General features: G+C 52.4%; 1 protein-coding gene across 1 annotated transcript in view; it reads left to right on the forward strand.

Annotated features, from left to right (window-relative positions):
* Positions 1-11,066: 11,066 nt before the first annotated feature.
* Positions 11,067-17,478, forward strand: part of SH3GL1 (SH3-domain GRB2-like 1) — a 7,638-nt gene continuing 1,226 nt past the window's right edge. The window contains exons 1-6 of the mRNA XM_009324973.1: positions 11,067-11,132; positions 11,245-11,317; positions 12,086-12,229; positions 13,998-14,131; positions 15,589-15,747; positions 16,311-16,414. Of these exons, the coding sequence (XP_009323248.1) occupies positions 11,124-11,132; positions 11,245-11,317; positions 12,086-12,229; positions 13,998-14,131; positions 15,589-15,747; positions 16,311-16,414 (623 nt within the window). The 5' untranslated portion in view covers positions 11,067-11,123. The remainder of the gene's footprint in view (positions 11,133-11,244; positions 11,318-12,085; positions 12,230-13,997; positions 14,132-15,588; positions 15,748-16,310; positions 16,415-17,478) is intronic.

Raw genomic sequence — 17,478 nt, forward strand, 5'->3', positions numbered from 1 at the left:
CGGCTCTTGGGCTCCTCTCCAGCGGCTGCGTGGTTTCATTGCTGGCTGTGGGTTTGCAGGTAGTGCCTGGGGGTGCTGGCGAGTTCTTCAGCCTGCCGGAGCGCAGGCGGGGGCGTCGCCATCGCGCTGGGGCTGTCCCGGGGCCGGGGGGACGCACGGTCCCCCCTGAGGTCCTGGACCTGCCCTGCTCCACCTCTTGAAGCAGATGGAGAGTCCATCAAGAGAGAATCTGGGCTGCTCTTGCTCCCAAGAAAAGCCTTCTAGCCCATGGCGTGTGTAATTAGCTTTGTTGCTGATACCTTATTAATAGAACTAGTCTTTTTTCTTTTAAAGCCACTGGGAATTTTAGAATCTTCCTATCTCATATTAACTGGCTATTAATAAAGTTCATGATACTGTCACTAATTAGATTGCTTTTCTGCTCAAAAAAAAAAAAAGTTAAACGCATCTCTGTAATGAAATTCTCTCTTTCAGACAGAAGATAAAATTTGCATGATTCAAGCTTTAAAGGGCTTTTTCTAATTGAGAAAATGCTTCATAATTCATCCTAGAGCTTGAAAACCAGGCTGTATCTTGTTGTTGGCCCAGACTTTATTAGTCAATGATAATTTATTAACCGCTTTCTTGAACAAATTTGTTTTGGCTTTACAGGACTAGCTATATTTAAGCTTAACCTTGCCACCTTCATGACAAAAAAAGGCAGAAAAATGGTGAACGATTACCTACGTACGAAGCAAATCCACTGCGTAAGAAGGTGCTGTTCTTGCCAAAAGGGGTTTTTTTCCCCTCCCCGATTTTCTTCACCGTAGAGCTCCGCGGTGGAGCATTTAGAAAACATCTTGTTTGTTGCTGACGCGTGTCTCTGCACATGCTTTTGGGTGGACTTAGGGGGCACTGGGCAGGCACAAATCTGGAGCGCCAGGTGTCGGTGGAGCTATTCTCACAGTAAAGCTCCTCCTAGTTGTATTGGATGAATTTTAAAGACCAAGGGAGTCTGCACTTTTGTGCTTGGCAGGGCTGACACGATGTAAATGTTGTCTACCGGAGTTCCTGGTAGAGCTATTGCTCTGGCTGCAGGGCAGAAAGGCGATAGTGATGCATCGATAGCGTCATCTGCAGAGTAAAAGCAAACTGCAAAGTGCTGGGAGGGTTTTTTCACATTTAAACCATTCCAAAATGAGTATTAGCAAGCGTTGGTGATGAACAGCAAGAAAAACGATGCATTATCTTGCATGGGCTGGAAGCGTGACAGAGTACCTGATATGGGGAAGGCTCCCGTGCAGAGCTCTTGGAGGAACTCGTGCAGGAGCAGGAGTTTGATCCGGGCCGGCATGCCGTTGCCGGATTGCTCCGGGCAGTCTTACGGACATCTGTTCACTTGTTCCCGCTCTCCTTTTCCTTAGGATGCTGTGCTCCGGCCTGATAGCCTCTAAGCTTTTCCTAGTATTCAAATTAACAAGGAAAACGCGTGTTTATAGTGTTCTCAATTATTTCTCTCCCTCTTTGATGTTTGTGTACACTGAGATATCGCTAGGTCCGTGCTGGAGTTTTCATTTGGCCAATGCTGTCCGTGTTAAACGTGCTCTCCGTGGGGCTCCCCCTGCCCGCTCCGAGTCAGGAAGAGGGTTTTTTGCCTTCCCTTCGACGGGCTTGAGCTCCTGCCTGAGCTCAGCATCTTTTTTGATCTCCCTTCTGTCTGTAAACCTGCCTGGGAACTCACCTTGACTCTTCCCTGAACTCATTAACGCTGTCAGCCACCCAAAACTGAATGCAGCCATGACTAAACTTTTTAGGTAATTGCTCTACGTGTCCCATCAGCCTGGCTTGGTCTCATCACCCTGCAAATCTGGAGGTTCTTCTGCCTCCTTCCCGGTTTCTTGATAGTCTCCAGGCTCTGTTGCTGTTCAAGATTTTTCTCTGGATGATGCCAGTTAGTGTCATGCACCCCGGGGAGGTGTTTTTTCATCTGTCTTGGTTTGCACGGGGAGCAGAAATCCCGCCTGCTGCTTTTTTGCAAGCTGTCCTGTGGCCGTGGTGTTTTCCCCAGGGACGTACAGGTGTCGTAAGCCCTCCTGTTCCTTTTTTTTTTCCCCCCTCGCTTTTTGTGAAATCCCTAGGAGCGGCGTGTGGGCGGATGGTTGGGACTGATCCTTGGTACGCTGACCGAAGGACGGGACTGCTGGGTGCTCTGCCTCGGTTTGTCACTGAAGCTTTGCAGAAGAGGAAACCGATGATTGCAATTACTAGGAGGCACTTCTAGCGCTTTGTACTTCTGAATCCCATCTACTGAGCGGCTCCAAGTCTCAAATGCAAGGAACCGCGCTCGTCTTTTTCCCCTGGGTCTGCAAAGGTCGGGTGGAGTTGCTGAGGAATGATGGCTCAGCAGCTTTGCAAAAGGCAGGCCGTGATTCACTAAAGCTCTCGAGATCGGTCATCAGGCGGTTAGTGAGAAAATCTGGATTCAAGGCCAATATTCCACGTTTCCCCTCAGTGTAGTGGACTTCCTCTGAATTGCTGTAGTCACTGCAAGTGGGTGAGAAGGGCAGTGCCGGGGGAGAGAGGAGAGCTGCTGCTTTTTTCCTTACGTGTTTTTGTTTTTCCTGTTAACTTGACCCAATTATTTTTTTTTTTTTTCCCCCCAGCTGAATAGAAATTATGTCTCGTTTGGTACAGAGCATGTGAGAAGTAACTAATAATAGGAGAAAACATCTACGATGCAAATGGCTGTTGCTGACTGTTGGGAGGTGCCCCCTTCCCTGCAGCAAGAACATTTCACGCGTCTCCCCGCGGTGAGAGCTGCGTATTGAAACCTTTCTCCTCCGGGGTGAGTCTGCTTTTAAGGCAGAGTTGTGCCCTTTCGGCAGGCTGGCCCGTCCCTGGCTCGGCGTTAGCCGGGGCAAGCCGAGCTGTCGGCTTCCCCGCGGGGAGGGAAGGAGGCACCGTCTTTCTCCTGCTGGAAGAGTTAGGTTGGAGAGCACGGAGGTGAGCACGGAGCGAAGAGCCTCACAAACAGGGATCACAACCAGGATTTTAAATACTGTCATGCTACAGACAAGGAAAGGACGAATCCCCCGAGCAAACAGGGAGCGGCTGCATTGCAGCACATACGTATGCCGTTCTCTGGCCCGAGCTCTGCCAGTGTGACCTGCTGGCTGCTGCTTAAGTTACATTTTTTTTTTTTTTTTTTTAATTCATGCTGTCCTCATTCCTCTGAGCCCATCTGCTGGATGGAGATGAGTCATTCGATAGCACTTTGAGTAGGTGATTTGACAGGTGGCTCCCTAGAAAGCTGTCTTTGCATGCGGCAGCTCTTTCTTTGCGGTTTCTGTATGATAGGATTACAACCTGAGGTCCCTTTGAAGGCTTTCTGCCTTGTCGGGAGGGAAGGGAAGAAGCTGCTCTTTGTTCTGGGCTGACCTTCCTGCTCAAAATCAAGGCAATTCCTCCGGCGTTGGGTGGAGAGTGGCTAGATCCCATCTCAGATGGTGAGGGGGTGGAAAGCTGGGTTTGTTTCTAGACACGTTTTCCTGGTGCACGTGTCTGGAGGCAGCGGAGCACCCCTACATGCCTTTGCACGGGTACATCGCTGGTGCTTGGGTGGCGAGTCTCGGACGGGACTGGCCCTCTTCGTGAAAGATGGGAACAGGAAAAATAAGGGAAAGAAAGTTCAGGAGAAGATCGAGAGTTGGATAACCGAGTAAAAAATGCTCCTGTGAGCTATTTAGCAGGGAGATTAGACAACTTAGGTGGCCAGTGGAGCGGTCAGGTGCCCCAAGACAGGTTAGATCAATGGTAGGGCTGACGTTAGGAGCCAGCAGCAGTGTCTTGCTCGGAGGGGCGGGAGGACGAGAGCTTCGGCTGCCGTTCCTTTTTCTCTGGTTTGCCCTGCAGCCCAACAGGGATGTGAGAAATGGTGAGACGGTGTCTGCCGAGTCACGTCCACCTTCTGTTTTTAGCTCTGCTGCTAACCTGCTCTTGACAGTAGGCAAATCGCTTCCTCTCGTACTCTTTCCTCTTCTAGCACTTGTTGGTCTTCTCTCCTTAGAGTGGCAGCTTTTGCGGTGAGAAAGTCCGGTGGGTGCAACAGTGCTCAGCCTTGCGAGGACCCTGGAGCTGCTGGGTGCCTCCGATCCCCCAGCTATTCGGAGCACGGGGATCTGCTAGGGAACGTGCGTTCCTCTTCGTTACAAGGCTAGCGGTAATTGTTCATCCCCTATTCTGCACAATAAACGCTCAGATCTACTTACTTCTCCTTAAAAGAGGTCAGAAGTCGCTCAGATTAGCGTGCGCTTTGCTGTGGGCGTGCCGATCTCTCCTTAAACTGGGGTGTCTGCTGCCTCTCAGCAGCATCATTCCTTAAGAAAGGATGCCTTCCATTTTTAATTAAAAAAAAAAAAAGCAAAAAAAAGCTTAAAAGCCTCTAAGGAGGCAGAATACAGTCAGATCTACAAAGCTAACGTGAACAGTCAGAACTGCAGGCTGGCTGGGGAGAAAAGGGGTGTGCGCAGCCTTAAAGCTCTCGGTGGGTTTGCATCAGCTGCCGCTGCTCCACGGGAACCGGCCGGTCTCCTCTTCCCAGCTCCCAGCCCCGTGTGCTCTCTGCCTTTGTGGCCGGGAACTGGAGACGTAGCCGAAATGGTGAGGCCTCGACACGCCGTACGCATGCTCTGGATCCCAACTGGTGTCTGCTGTTGGACCAGCACCTTCCAGTCTTGCTTCGTTTCCAAGGATTACGCCAGGAAGGTGACAATTAACTTTTAATGAGATGCTTTGTGTTGGCGCGGAGAGGCAGCACATTAGAGCTCAGACGTCTGTGGGGGATTGCCATCGGCCTCGAGACACCTCCCAGTACAAGCTGGCTCCGCGAGGAGCCTCTGCGGTGGCAGAGACGTGCGGGGCGCTTGGGGAGGACCCCCGGGTGTTTTCCAGGCGCTGCAGCTGGGCTTCGGCACGGCTGAGCTCCTGCCCCTCCGGGGCACGCCGTTAGAAACGGGGTGTGTTTTGAGGAGGCTTTTTTGGGGCTCTGCAGCCCTGCCGTTGCCGAGCCCCACTGCCTGCAGCCGAGTGACTAAAACCCATTTACCACCCGTCTATTTTAAAGCTTAAATACACACGCAGCAACAGAGTAAACTGTCACGTTGGCTCCTTGGAGCTGTGACCGCCCGAGCTGCCTCTTACACTGTGATGGTAAAGCTACCGGTGAAGATGACCGAAAATTACACTTAATGCCAGGGAGTCACGCCTTGCTGAGCTGGAACAGTGGCGATGGCTTTATTTAGCTTTTACGGAGCAGCCCATAGATCTGTGCCACTGGGCACGGCTGAAACTGGGCGCCAGAGATCCCAGTCAGCCCTGGTTTTCCTTAACTGCTTCTTCTACCTGTCTCTACTAGGCTGTCGTGTTGTGCTCAAGCCCTCTTCATCTGGGGTTCAAGACATTTACAGCACCTTTTTTAGTTATTTTGTGGGCTGGCTTTTTCCACTGGACTTGCTCTTTCCTGATGAAGGGAGCCAGGGCAGGGCTGCTTGTCTGTTTGCTCGTCTGTGGTTTTTTTTTATTTCTCGAAGGGAACTTTCTGTTGAGAGGCGGAGGGTGGTGGGGAGGAAGAGGAAGGCTTTGATACACCAGCATCTGGAGGGATAAGATTTTAATTCTGCTGCGGGCAAGTGTTTTGAATGCAAGCACGGTGTGTGTTTGATGCGTTATAAATAGGGCTGACTGTTTGCTATGGAAAAAGAAAGCAAGTTTTAAAAAAAAAAAAGTAGGTTTTGTGTTTCTCTTGGTGTGTTTTGCTTGTTTGAGGCTGAGGGAGTTAGGGATAATTTCCTGTTTTAAAATGTCTAAAGAGCAGACTGTCAAAATCAGGTGTGTAAAGTCCCATGGGAAAGCTGCTTATTAGCAGAAAATGACGCCGACTTACGGCTCCCGCATCCGCGGGTTGGGCAGACGAGGACCTGCAGGGTGGGGTGTGCTGCAAATCTGCCCTCCTCCGGGTTTCGAGGTGCCTTGCAGGCGTTCCTCGGCTGGGGGAAGTTCAGCTGATGGCGTCTTCCCTCTCAGCGTGTCATGAATTTTGCTGATGATGCTGTACAAAAATCTCCTTTTTCTTTTTTTTTTTTTTTCTACGCATCTTTCACACCTCTGCCAACAGCAGGCCCTGGGAGCGACGCAGCCGGGCCACGGTGCTGGACCGCCTGTCCCACTGCTCCGAGCTGGGACTGCCCATCTCCTCTCGGGGAACAGCCTCACCTACTGCTCACAAAACCTCTCCCAGTCTTCTGTGCTCCTAAATACATCCGGGCATACCCTGGCCAAACGCACCCGACGCGTGGCGAAATGTGCTGGGCCTTGTGCTCCTGGCAGGAATGTTAATGGAGGTGATGCTGCAGCCAGCAACGAGGGAAATGAGGCTTTGGGGTGGGAGCGGGTGTGTCAGGGTCCTTCTCCAGGCCTTTGGGATCTGTTTAGGTTTCGGTGACGGCTTGGGCAGCAGCAGAGGACGCATACCTGTCCGTCTGATTCATCTGGCTCATGTAAGGATGTCTGGTGCAGTATAGCAAGAGATGGTCACTCAGGTTTCTTTATTTACTGCCAGCTCGTCCTGGAGCTGGGCACCAGTTGAGCAGATGAGATGAAGGAATGGTGGGGTTTTGAGGAGAGGTGTGTGGATTTTGTGTTGTAAGCTGGGAGCGGCTGCGCAGCCCTCTCTTGTTTCTCTCCCACTCCCAGCTGTAAAAGAGAAGCCTTCTTCATCGCGCCTTTCTTCCCCCTCTGTGTACACATACCATTCCTGCCTCTCCCTCTAGCCAACCTCCTGCCGCAGGAGTTAGTTTAAACAATAGGTCTTTCATTTCCGAAGATCCTCCACCATGCGCAGCCCTTCGGTGGGTTTTGAACAGCGAGGGGAAGTCAGATATTGTTCGTGTTCCCCCCCCCCGCGAAGGAAATCGATGGAAGCCCCTGTGAGTCGACGCTCTGTAAAACGAGGCTGCAGAAACTGCAAAGCATGGTCAAGAGCAGCCCGTCGGCGGCAAGAAGTGGCCGTATCTCAACCCTCTGGATTAGTTCTCCTGCAGATGAAGCAGGCTGGATGCCGTGCTCCTGGTGATGCTTGCTGGGGTGAGAGCCGCTGCGCCCCGGCACGGCGCAGGAGCCCTGCACCAGCCTTGAATTAAGTGCACCTCCCTACTCTCTGATCTCAGGTCAGCGCTATCTAGGGCATGTTTTAACTGCCAGAATCCTTTTAATTAAAGGTGGATGGGAGGCGAGGGATTGATTCCTGGTTTCTCTGTTGGAGTTTGCGTGCACCGTCTGCCCTCTTCCCCCACTCTGCGGCGTGGTTTGGTTGGGATGCCGGGTAAACAGCCGTCCCATTTTGAAGCAGTTTTTGTCTCGCTGGGCCGTGACGCCCAACTGTATCACCTTGTGGTAATATTTGCTCTAGGAAGCATTTGGCTTCGGCTGCTGTGGCAGCGCAGCTGAGGGCTTCTGCTCTGTCACCGTGCCCTGCCCCTTCTCTGAGCTGCGGCAGGGCTTGCTTCAGGTTTAACCTTTTAGTATGTGTCCCATCCTGGCAGGGCTGGGAGATTAAAGAAACCAGAGAGTATAGACTTGTTCTCATCTTTCACACCGAGCCAGATGATGCGCTTCAGCATAAGCCTGCAAGAGAGTATTTGGGCCATTGAATTTGGTTAATGATTTGCACGTCTTGCCTTGCCAGTCCCTTCCCTGGGTTCACATCTGTCTCGGTTGCAGCATTTGCGAGAGGTTAGGTCCCCAACCAGGGGAAGACGGACGCGTCCCAAGTCTTCTCTTGGCTGCTCAAGAAATAAAAGTGCAGAAGAACTGTCACCACATCCTCAAAAAAGCCCCCGAACCGCTCCCCAGAGGAAGCTGTGCTGGGATGTGCACCGGCAGCATTTCGCTGACCATCTTACGGTTCACTTGGGCCAAGCTGGACGCTACAGGCAGCGCGTGGATGCTTCCTTCCTCTCCCATCCTGCAAGCAAAGGGCGAGCTTCCTGGTGAACTTAATGCTCTCCTGAGAAAGGCAGCCACCTACTTTGCCAGCGTTCGCAGGCTCTGTGCAGGCAGCCCGATGAGATGCACGATGTGGCGCTTGGAAACTTGGCTCCCAGTCGCGTCGTGAAGCTCTAGGTTAAACAAGGAGCCGGCGAGGGCTTCTCCTGGCTCGTGTCTCGGCTAGCACCGTGGGGGAAATCTGCATTGGTTTGTCTTCCTGCCTGACAGATTTGGGAGTGTGGGGATAGGGATGGAGCTGCTGCGGATGGCACACAGTCCCTCCTTCTTTCCTCCCATGATGAAGCCTCCCAGTTTAATTAGAGCCAGCGGGGAGAGAACCTCAATCTTATTATTCCTTCACAGCAGGGCACCAGTAGCATTTCTTGGACGTCAAAAGGAGGATTAGATTAGTCTGCAAGTGAGGGTTTTTTTTCCTCCTTCACATCTCTCGGCTCTCTGGGAGGGTGTTAAGCCTCCAAAATCACTGTGGTGATCAATGCCTTTGACATGGCATGCAGTCCCTGATTACAGCAGAGCTCCCTGCCAGAGGGGTTATTTGCAGCTTTCTGGGCTGCAAATCCGTGGGTGGGTGGGTGGAGGAAAGTGGGAATGGAATTGCTTGGGATAATTGCACCCTTCCCAGGTGTATTGACAAGTAAAGGAGGTTTCTGGAGGTGCGACCTTTGCGAAAGCGATCCGTGCCCCTTTCTGGTTGCAGAGGCTGCGGGACTTTTGGCAGGGGACAGGCGATGGCAGCTGGGAGCGAGCTTTGCTCTGCTGAGCTTGCCCTGGCAGGCAGAGCAACTGCTTCGTGGGGTTTTTTTTCTAGACTCGGTGTGTCTAAAGAGGAACGTGCGCCTCCCCAGCTCGGGGCCGGCTTGCCGGGCTGTGTGCTGGCACCCCAAACGCGGAGCAGGCATCCAAAAAAAAGCAAGAAATCACGCTCAGATCGGTTGTCCGTCTGCAGGCAGCTATGGGGTGACAATATTCCTTTTGGGCCTCTTCCGTATGCTCACCGGACACGGCATGGCAGGCTGCAGGGCTGGGCCATCCTGCCATGCTCTCCCTAGCATGGACCTGTGAAGACCTTGTCTGAGGGTTAAGCAGGAGAATTGGATCCAGAGCTGAGCTGGGTGAACCAGGAGAGCAGCAACCCTTTCCTTTCCCCCAGTGTCTAAATGTCAAGGGTGAACTACAGCACTCCCTCTTTGTCTGGCATCTCGGGTCCTCTGCTGAACTGTGCTTCCTCCGAAAGAGGGGGAAAAAAGGCTTCCCCTGGTGCAGTGAGGCCCCGAGAGGCTCTTGCCTCGTTTGTCGACCTCGTTGAACCCTCGTTTTGGCCCTGCAGTGATTGATGCTGCACGGCCGCGTGCTGGGCGGCCGGTTAGAAGAGCTCTCCGCTCTCCCCAGCCTCTTCTCTGCGATGTCTGCGCTGCCTCGGCAGCGTTGAGCAGTTGCTGATGTCTCTCCCCCAAGATGCAAGAAGCTTATCAGCCGTGGCTGTGCTCTGAGCAAGGATGTTTGTGCTCAGCACCAGAGCTGGGCGTTTGGCGTACCGAGGGTCTTTGAACATGCTCGTTACCTTCTTTTTCTCTTCCCTGTTTTGGGGTCTGGAAATGGGATTTTGCTGAAACGCTGAAGACCTTGTTCTTCTTTGTAATGAGAAGCATTTCTTCTGCGTGTCGTGCTTGGTAACTTGATTTTGGGGGGCTGAGCGCTGGACGGTAGGTGCGAGCAGGCAGGACAGAGTGGCTGGCGTGGTGTCTCCGAGTGCTTTTGAACCTGGATGATTACCTCAGGGCTTCCCCCCGCCCTTCCTCAAAAAAGTAAGGAACCATTTTGAATCCCGGTGGAAGCAGGAGGGTTCCAACGGAAGAAAGACTTGATAAAATCAAGTATTTGATGTTGAAGTAAACAAACCTGTATTGTTCCTCCAGAACTGGAGTTTTGACTACAAACATGAGAAATCCTGGCAATTTCCCGCCTGCGGCAGGCGTCGAGTGCTCGGGAGTCAGCGCCTGTTTCCTAGACCATTTTTGATGTCTGTGTATATGTGATTTGCTGTCCATTTGGACCAGTTTGGGGCAAGATAATCACTGATTTTGGCCAATCCGTATGTCCTGCATCCCCAGGCGCTCTCACTTGCCTTGCCACACCGGCATGGGGCTGGGAAGGAAACGTTCCTCTCTGTGTGGGCTGCAGGGAAGGACACTTTTAGGTGGATTTAATAAGGCACTCACTATGTTTCAGCTCGGGCAGTTGAATGGTGAGGGAGCAGGGGTCTTTTCTTAGACCGAGTGATATTTAGAAGAAAGGTGATAAGCACCTCGCACAAATAGCCAAAAGCAGCCCTGTCTTTACAGCTTGTCAAACATCTCACCTTTTCGCCAGTTTTAGAACAGGCGTCAGAGACGCTTTGATAAATGGATTTGAAAACTTTTAGCGTAGCTTCTGCAGATCTCTTTTCCTCCGCTTACAAAGAATTCAAAAGCCCTGTGCTCCAGATCCTGAGGTGCTCCAGATCCTGAGGTCCTCCAGCATTTCCCCTAGGAGTGATGGTTTAGGGCTTTGAGAGGTCTCTTGCTCTCTCCAGACTCTGTTCAATTGCTGGCTGCTGTCAGCAGAGTGTGTTCATTCCCTGTTTACTTGCATTTTGCCATGTGTGAAACTGAAGCCTTGGCTCAAAATGGAGTCGAGAGACAATTCTGCTGCTTGCTTTTTCCAGCAAGCGTTGGAGTTGGAGCCGTGTGGTGTGATTTAAGGAGCTGTGTAGCTTCTGTTGGGTGAGAAATATCCGGACCGAGCCGTGCTTTGGGGGAGGATAGGAGATGCTCGGATTTTTAGCGGGGCAGTGTTAGCAGAGAGCCATGTCTTTTTGATGTGCTTTGGGCTGTTCCTGCCACCTCCGTTCTCCTGCAGATGCTGTCTGGACCACCCCTCTTGCCTTCCTGTCCCAGGGACTTACTGCATGAGGTATAAGGAGCTTTAAGCAGTCAGCTACTACCGTGCCTGATTCCTCCTCCCTTGTTCTTTTTCTGCAGCTGGTCAGCGAGAAGGTTGGAGGAGCTGAAGGGACCAAGCTTGACGATGACTTCAAGGAAATGGAAAAGGTGAGTAGGGAACAAGAGAAATCTCTAAAATAGCCCATCTAACTCCCCCGTGACCTTGCCAAAGCCCTGAGCTGAACTTCACTGCTGCTGGGTCATCCTGTCTTTCCTACAGAAAGTGGACCTGACCAGCAAGGCGGTTACAGAAGTATTGACCAGAACAATAGAGTACCTCCAGCCGAACCCAGGTGAGTCCCTGGACCTCTCCTGTCCCCTTCCCTCTGCCCCCCAGTTTTCCAGGAGAAGATGCAGAGGGGCATCAGAGAGAACTTTTTTGGCCCTGAGATACTGGTACCAGCCCACGTTTGAGATCGGGCATGCTGCCTCCCTTGACCAGAGGTGTGCTGGGTCATCTTACATGTGTGGCCGTCCTGTGGCCTCGCTGGCTGAGCTAGTGGGGTCTGGCTCTTGGCTCGCTGGTGCTTTGCGACTCAGGTGAAGATCCTGACACCCCTCTTGCCCTGTGCAGTGTTCCTGGGCTGTAGGATGCTGCTGTTGCTGTTGAACAGTGAAAGAACAGACGCATCTTCTGCCTTGGACCTAGAGAGGCCCTGAAGGGGACCCGTTTTTCTTGGGATGTCCAGAAAAAGTGACGTCTCTGGGCTGGGAAGGGGTGGCTGGCTTTGTAGGCATCACCTCTGGAGCCTGCTATCCTGCGTGCTTCCAGCCAGCTCGTTCAGAGAGCGCTCCAGGGACTATGGGAGGGCTGGGGAAAGTCCTTTGGCCTTCACTGGCGAGCTGTGGGGAACTATTTTTGCTTGCTGTCTTGGAAAAGAAACTTCTCTTTTCGTAGCAAATGATATTTCTGGTAGATGAAGACAATAGGGCTTCTTGGCTTTGGGTGTAGCTTTTAAAAAAAAAAAAAAAACCAACAAAAAAAAAGAAGTTGGCAGTGGCCAGCAGCTGCTGGCAAGTCCAAGTAATTGCAAACACGGCTGTGGCTGTTTCTGTGCCAGCTTCCAGAGCCAAGCTAACCATGCTCAACACGATGTCGAAAATCCGCGGGCAGGTGAAGAACCCCGGCTACCCGCAGTCGGAAGGGCTGCTGGGGGAGAGCATGATCCGATACGGCAAGGAGCTGGGCGAGGACTCCAACTTCGGTGAGTGTCCCCTCGGGCCAGCTCCCCCTAGGAGCGTGCGGATGAGATGGTGAAGGCTGCTGCCAAATTTCCAAGCTGTTACTCTAAATTCTGGAAGGGCTGTGTGACCCTTTGCGTCACCTAACAGGACTGGGGGCTCTTAAAAGAGGTTCGAAGGCTTCCACCCGGGGCGGCAGGGAAGGGGCGAGCAGAGCCCAAGCGTCCTGGATCCCAGTCCATGGCATTATGTGCAAAACCACCTCCTAATGCTTTCTTATTAAACACGGAGAAAAATTTACATGTAGGAAAAAAATGCTTCCTTGCTGCTAAACTGAACAACGGTGACGTGGAAACTAGATTGAGCGAGATGCGGAGTTTTACGGTGCAGTTTCCAGCTAGAGCTCTGCTAGAGGGAGGCTGTAGCCAAGAAATCTTTTTGCGTGGCAATTTCTCACAACCACGTGTGACTTGCAGGGAGGAGGAGGGGCGAAGCCTTTCGGTGACAGCAATTTTGATCCGCTAAAACATCAGCCTGCGCATGTGACAGACCTGGTACAGTACACAGCTGTCTGATGGCTTCCAGCGCAGGGAGGAGCCTTCTTGCCTCAGGAAAATCAAAAAGCTCTGGCTACTTTGTGGGAGCGTCGAAGGAGTCTCGAGAGCGTCTCTGGCCAACTCCGAGCCTTGCATCTCTCGTGGCTTGCAGGAACCTGAGTTGTTACAGAGAGCAAGGGGGAAGGAAGTTTTTAGAAGAACACACCAAACCTGATTTCCTTTAATAGCCTCTCTTTAAAGGAACACTTAACTTGATAAATTTCTGTGTTAGTGCTGCGTCCCTCCCTAGGACAGGTTATCTAGAGTTACCACAATTGAAATAACTCCTCTTGTATATTTATTTTTCCAGCTGGACGGTAGAGTCATGTTTTCACTTTACCCACTATTTCACTTGTATATCTTCCTGTGCTAATGTAGTGCTGAAACGGTTGGTTGGTTTGCCAAAGCTGTGCAGGAATAATTTAATCTATAAATGGTTTCCACTGGAATAAAAAGCCGAGACTAAAAATGCTTCGCTGCAAGTCCGTCTGGCTTAGCTGTCACTGTGGCAGGAGCCTTAGAAAAGCATGAAACGAGATAGGTTTCAATAAGCAACTTTGAGCTCTCTGATTCAGAGGGGAGGAGAAGGGATAGGGTTGGCCCGGTAGAGGTTAGTGTCTAAAATGAATAAAAGGCTGCAGGTTTGCTGCCAGCATCTGGGGAAACTTGAAAAGTTGGTCAGAGCGCTCTGGCCTTAGAATTGTCTGAACAAAAGGATGGCCAGGCTGGATCAGACCGAACATGCCTCTGCCCGGGGCTTCTCTTGCCGGCAGTGGCCAAGGAGCAGAGCAAGGTTAAAGCATTACATGGCCGATTAGCAGCTCAGCGACTCCCTGAGCTAACAGGGAGTTTAAAAATAATTGCTTTTAAAAATATTTCTACCTTTACCTCTGTGTAGTTGGTAGAGATTGTTCCTGTTTTTCAGAGGAAAAAACTGAAGTGTGTTAGTGAACTCTCTTGTGCGGAGTCAGTACCAACAGGCAGTTGCCTGCTCTCACGCTGGGCACCGCTCGCTCCGTGCCAGGCTCGGAGGTTTTCTCCAGATAGAAATGTGGGGGCGTTGAACGGGGGACGGAGCTTGCACACGCTGGGTGTCTTGGCAGAATGGCTCTGCAGGCAGCCGCCACAGACTTCGGCTCTGTTTGACTGGCTGGCCCCTTCTCCCTTTCTCTTCCCTTCCTTTTCTCACTCGAAGGCGATGCGCTTCTTGATGCTGGCGAATCTATGAAGCGGTTGGCTGAAGTGAAGGACTCGCTGGATATTGAAGTCAAACAAAATTTTATTGATCCCCTCCAGAACCTGTGTGACAAAGACCTGAAAGAGATCCAGGTAAACACCACAACGCTTTTCCCTCCTCTAGTTTCTGGCCTCTCCTGGCTATTAGTGCATGTAACCGCTTGCTCTGTCACGGTGGGAACCAAGGACTCGCATAAGCATCGGGTCTGCTCCCCTGCACTGTGTGTGCTTTCTTTCCCCACATTCACTTTTTCCTCCCTGCTCGGCACTGCTGCTGCTACTGCTCCTCAGCAGCTCATACGGCTGGATGCAGGTTTTTGAATGGTTCTTCATGTCTTTGGACATGAGGAAAAATTTCTTTACTGAAAGAGTGGTTAAACATTGGAACAGGCTGCCCAGGGAAGTGGTTGAGTCACCATCCCTGGAGGTATTTAAAAGACGTGTAGGTGCGGCACTTAGGGACATGGTTTAGTGGGCATGGGGGTGTTGGGTCGACGGTTGGACTCGATGATCTTAGAGGTCTTTTCCAACCTTAATGATTCTATGATTCATTTACCGTGTTTTATGGAGGATGCCGTGGGAGTACGTCCCAACATGCGTTCTGGGCTCGCTGTGCTGTGAGCTCCCAGCCGTGTTACATTTGGGCTGCCTGGCATTAAACTTCACAGTGTTCTTTACAGCTGTTGGCTCTATTCTGTTAGTAGCCTGGATCCTGTAACACAACTTTCAAGCTATGGGCAAGCTTCCCTCTAGGTCTCTTAACGCAGCATCTCAAGAAGGCCCTTCGGTGTCTCGCCGGGGAGACACGGAGCTTGGTAGCTCCCGTGTGCTACCACAGAGACAAGTCCATGCAAAGCACGGCCAGGCTTTGTAATAGGATCCATCCCAACCTGTAATTCACAGGGCAGCTCTCTCGAGTGAATTTTTGCTTACGGTGGTGTCCCAGATAAAATAACCAACATCTACTGTTTCAGTACTTATCTCCCCCCCAATTCCGCAGGCCGCCGTAAAGCTTATTTAAACAGCCCTGCCGTAAGCAGTCAGGGGAGGCAGTGCCCAGAACCTGCGTCCCAGTTCCTGATCTCCAGAGATCCCCGTTGCTCCTGGGGAGCTGAAAATAGCGGGCCAACTTTTCATCTTTCCGAAAGGCTTGCATGGGGAACAGACCCGGGCTGCTCCCTGCAGTGTTTTCCTCCAGCTCTCGGCTGGAAGGGGGTGAAATCATATCGCCATTTCCATTTGTTGAGGGTTGTTTCTTAGTAAAAAGCCCCCGGCAGCCGTGCAGTAATCCTCTGCCAAACTGAGTTCGGACGGTCCGCTCCTCCCTGTCACCTCGCAGCAGCCCTGCCTTGCAGCTCTCACGTCCTGGAGCCTCTCTGGAGTCTGAACAAAGGTGGGAGCCACAGAAGCGTGTGCTCCGAGATCAGGTTTCTGAGGCAAATGAACTTGGCCTGTAACTAGAGCTGCCTTCCCAGCAGGAGAGCTTGGCTGCTCCCAGTCTCTGGCTTTCCCTTCTTTTCCTTTACTGTTCGTAACCATCCTCTTCCCAGCACCATCTCAAGAAGCTGGAAGGCAGACGCTTGGACTTTGACTACAAGAAGAAACGACAGGGCAAAATCCCCGATGAGGAACTTCGACAGGCCATGGAGAAATTTGAAGAGTCCAAGGAAGTAGCGGAGACCAGTATGCATAACCTCCTAGAAACTGATGTGAGTGCGTGGGGGGAGCGCCGGCTCCTCTGCCCCGGGCTGAGAGCTGCCGGGTGGGTTGCGTGTTTATGTGTACGCGAGGGTGGGATCTCTCGAGGGATGCAGAAGTTAGACACTCGTTTCCACTCTCAAGTGTGGTTTTGCTCTCTGAATACCCAGATCTGAGAGCCCAGCACGTGGCTTGGTGGGCCTCTTATTCTTTCTGTAGCCCCTCTTCCTGATCCAGCTCGTGGCCGGAGGAGAAGCTGTGGCCTCCTCTGACCAAAACAGGTCTCTTCTCAGTGTGCTGGTGGGAGTAAGTTTGGGCAGGTAACGCAGCTTACTTGGGAAGGACTTGAACAGCTAGCGAAGCCCAGAGAGTGGTAGGAGGCGTCCTCTGTCCTGCTGAGCCTCGGCCAGTGCCTGACCTCTGGTGTCTGAAATCCCAAACCTTCTCCTCATCTCCCCGGGGAAGTTGCCCTTTGTACACGTTCCCCAGTATGGTCTCAGCCCCCGTGTGCGATGCAGGAGTCTCCTGTCAGCTGAGGAGAGCCATTCATCCCACCTTGGTGTGATTCTCGCAGATTGAGCAGGTGAGCCAGCTCTCGGCCTTGGTGGACGCCCAGCTGGACTACCACAGGCAGGCAGTGCAGATCCTGGACGAGCTTGCGGAAAAACTCAAGCGCAGGTGAGTCCCAGGGTGCTGTAGGCACCCTCGGTTTTCACAGCCACAACCTGTCCCTGTGGTACTTGTCTGTAAATACCTGACTCCCCCTCTAAATCTATCCCCCGGCGTTAAAGCTGCTTCTTGCAATCACTAGAGCTTCAGTCCAAACTTCCTCCAGGTTGGAGGGAGCGATGTCAGCCGCACAACCCGCTTTCAATGACGGGCATGTTCTGACACCTGAAACAAAGCCCCTGTGCTTGCGCCGTGGGCGGCTGGTCTCTGCTGGGCTGAGCCCCTGCCTGAATCGGGGTGTGCTGCTCCCAGGGAGGCTGGAGTTGAATTTGGCAGGGGTGGAGAAGGAGGGTGAAATCCCCTTCATGCCAGGGCTCGCGGCTCCTTGCACTGTGAGCGTTGAGCATGAGAGTGTCCCCCAAGAAGTGCCTTTTGGCCAGACCCAGGATCAAGTCAGAAATTGCATCGTGCTGATGGAGCAGATGGCTCAGACGTCACGAGCTGGACATGCCTGTCACCCCGTGTCACCTGGAACTGCCTAGCCCTAGAGTCTTTGTGCCATTAGCTTCAGTTGTGGACAAGGAGGGTACCTGGAGATTGGCCATGGTTGTGGCCCAGAAAGGTCCGCGTCAAGGGTTCCCAGTTGCTCTGAAGACCGGAAGGTGAATGCAGCGTGGTGGGGATGACGTGGTGGCCACAGGCCAGTGGAAGAGCACTTAGATCACCTCCTTCAAGGAAGGCATCTGGAAGCCCCCCGCCAGACCCCTCATTTTCCAGCTCTCCCTTCTATTTACAAGGCAGTCTCCTGGTAGACCCTGTCGCAGATGTGGCACTGCCGCGTGTGCTCTGGAGTTTCGAGCCACGTGAGCCTGTTGGCGAAAGGCGGATGGGTGTCTGGCACGCAGGAGCAGGCAGAGCCGCGGAGCTGCCTGGTCTTGCTGCTCTCCCTGCCCCTCCTCGGGTGCCTGACCTCTGCAGCGGCCCCAAGGAACGTGCGGTTGCTGCCGAGGTGCCAAGAAACACAGAGGTGCCGTTGAAATACCGAGCGAGCTGGTTCACACGACTGCCGTGAC

The sequence above is a fragment of the Pygoscelis adeliae genome, unplaced genomic scaffold (assembly GCF_000699105.1).
Source record: "Pygoscelis adeliae isolate BGI_AS28 unplaced genomic scaffold, ASM69910v1 Scaffold916, whole genome shotgun sequence".
NCBI classification, from domain to species: domain Eukaryota; kingdom Metazoa; phylum Chordata; class Aves; order Sphenisciformes; family Spheniscidae; genus Pygoscelis; species Pygoscelis adeliae.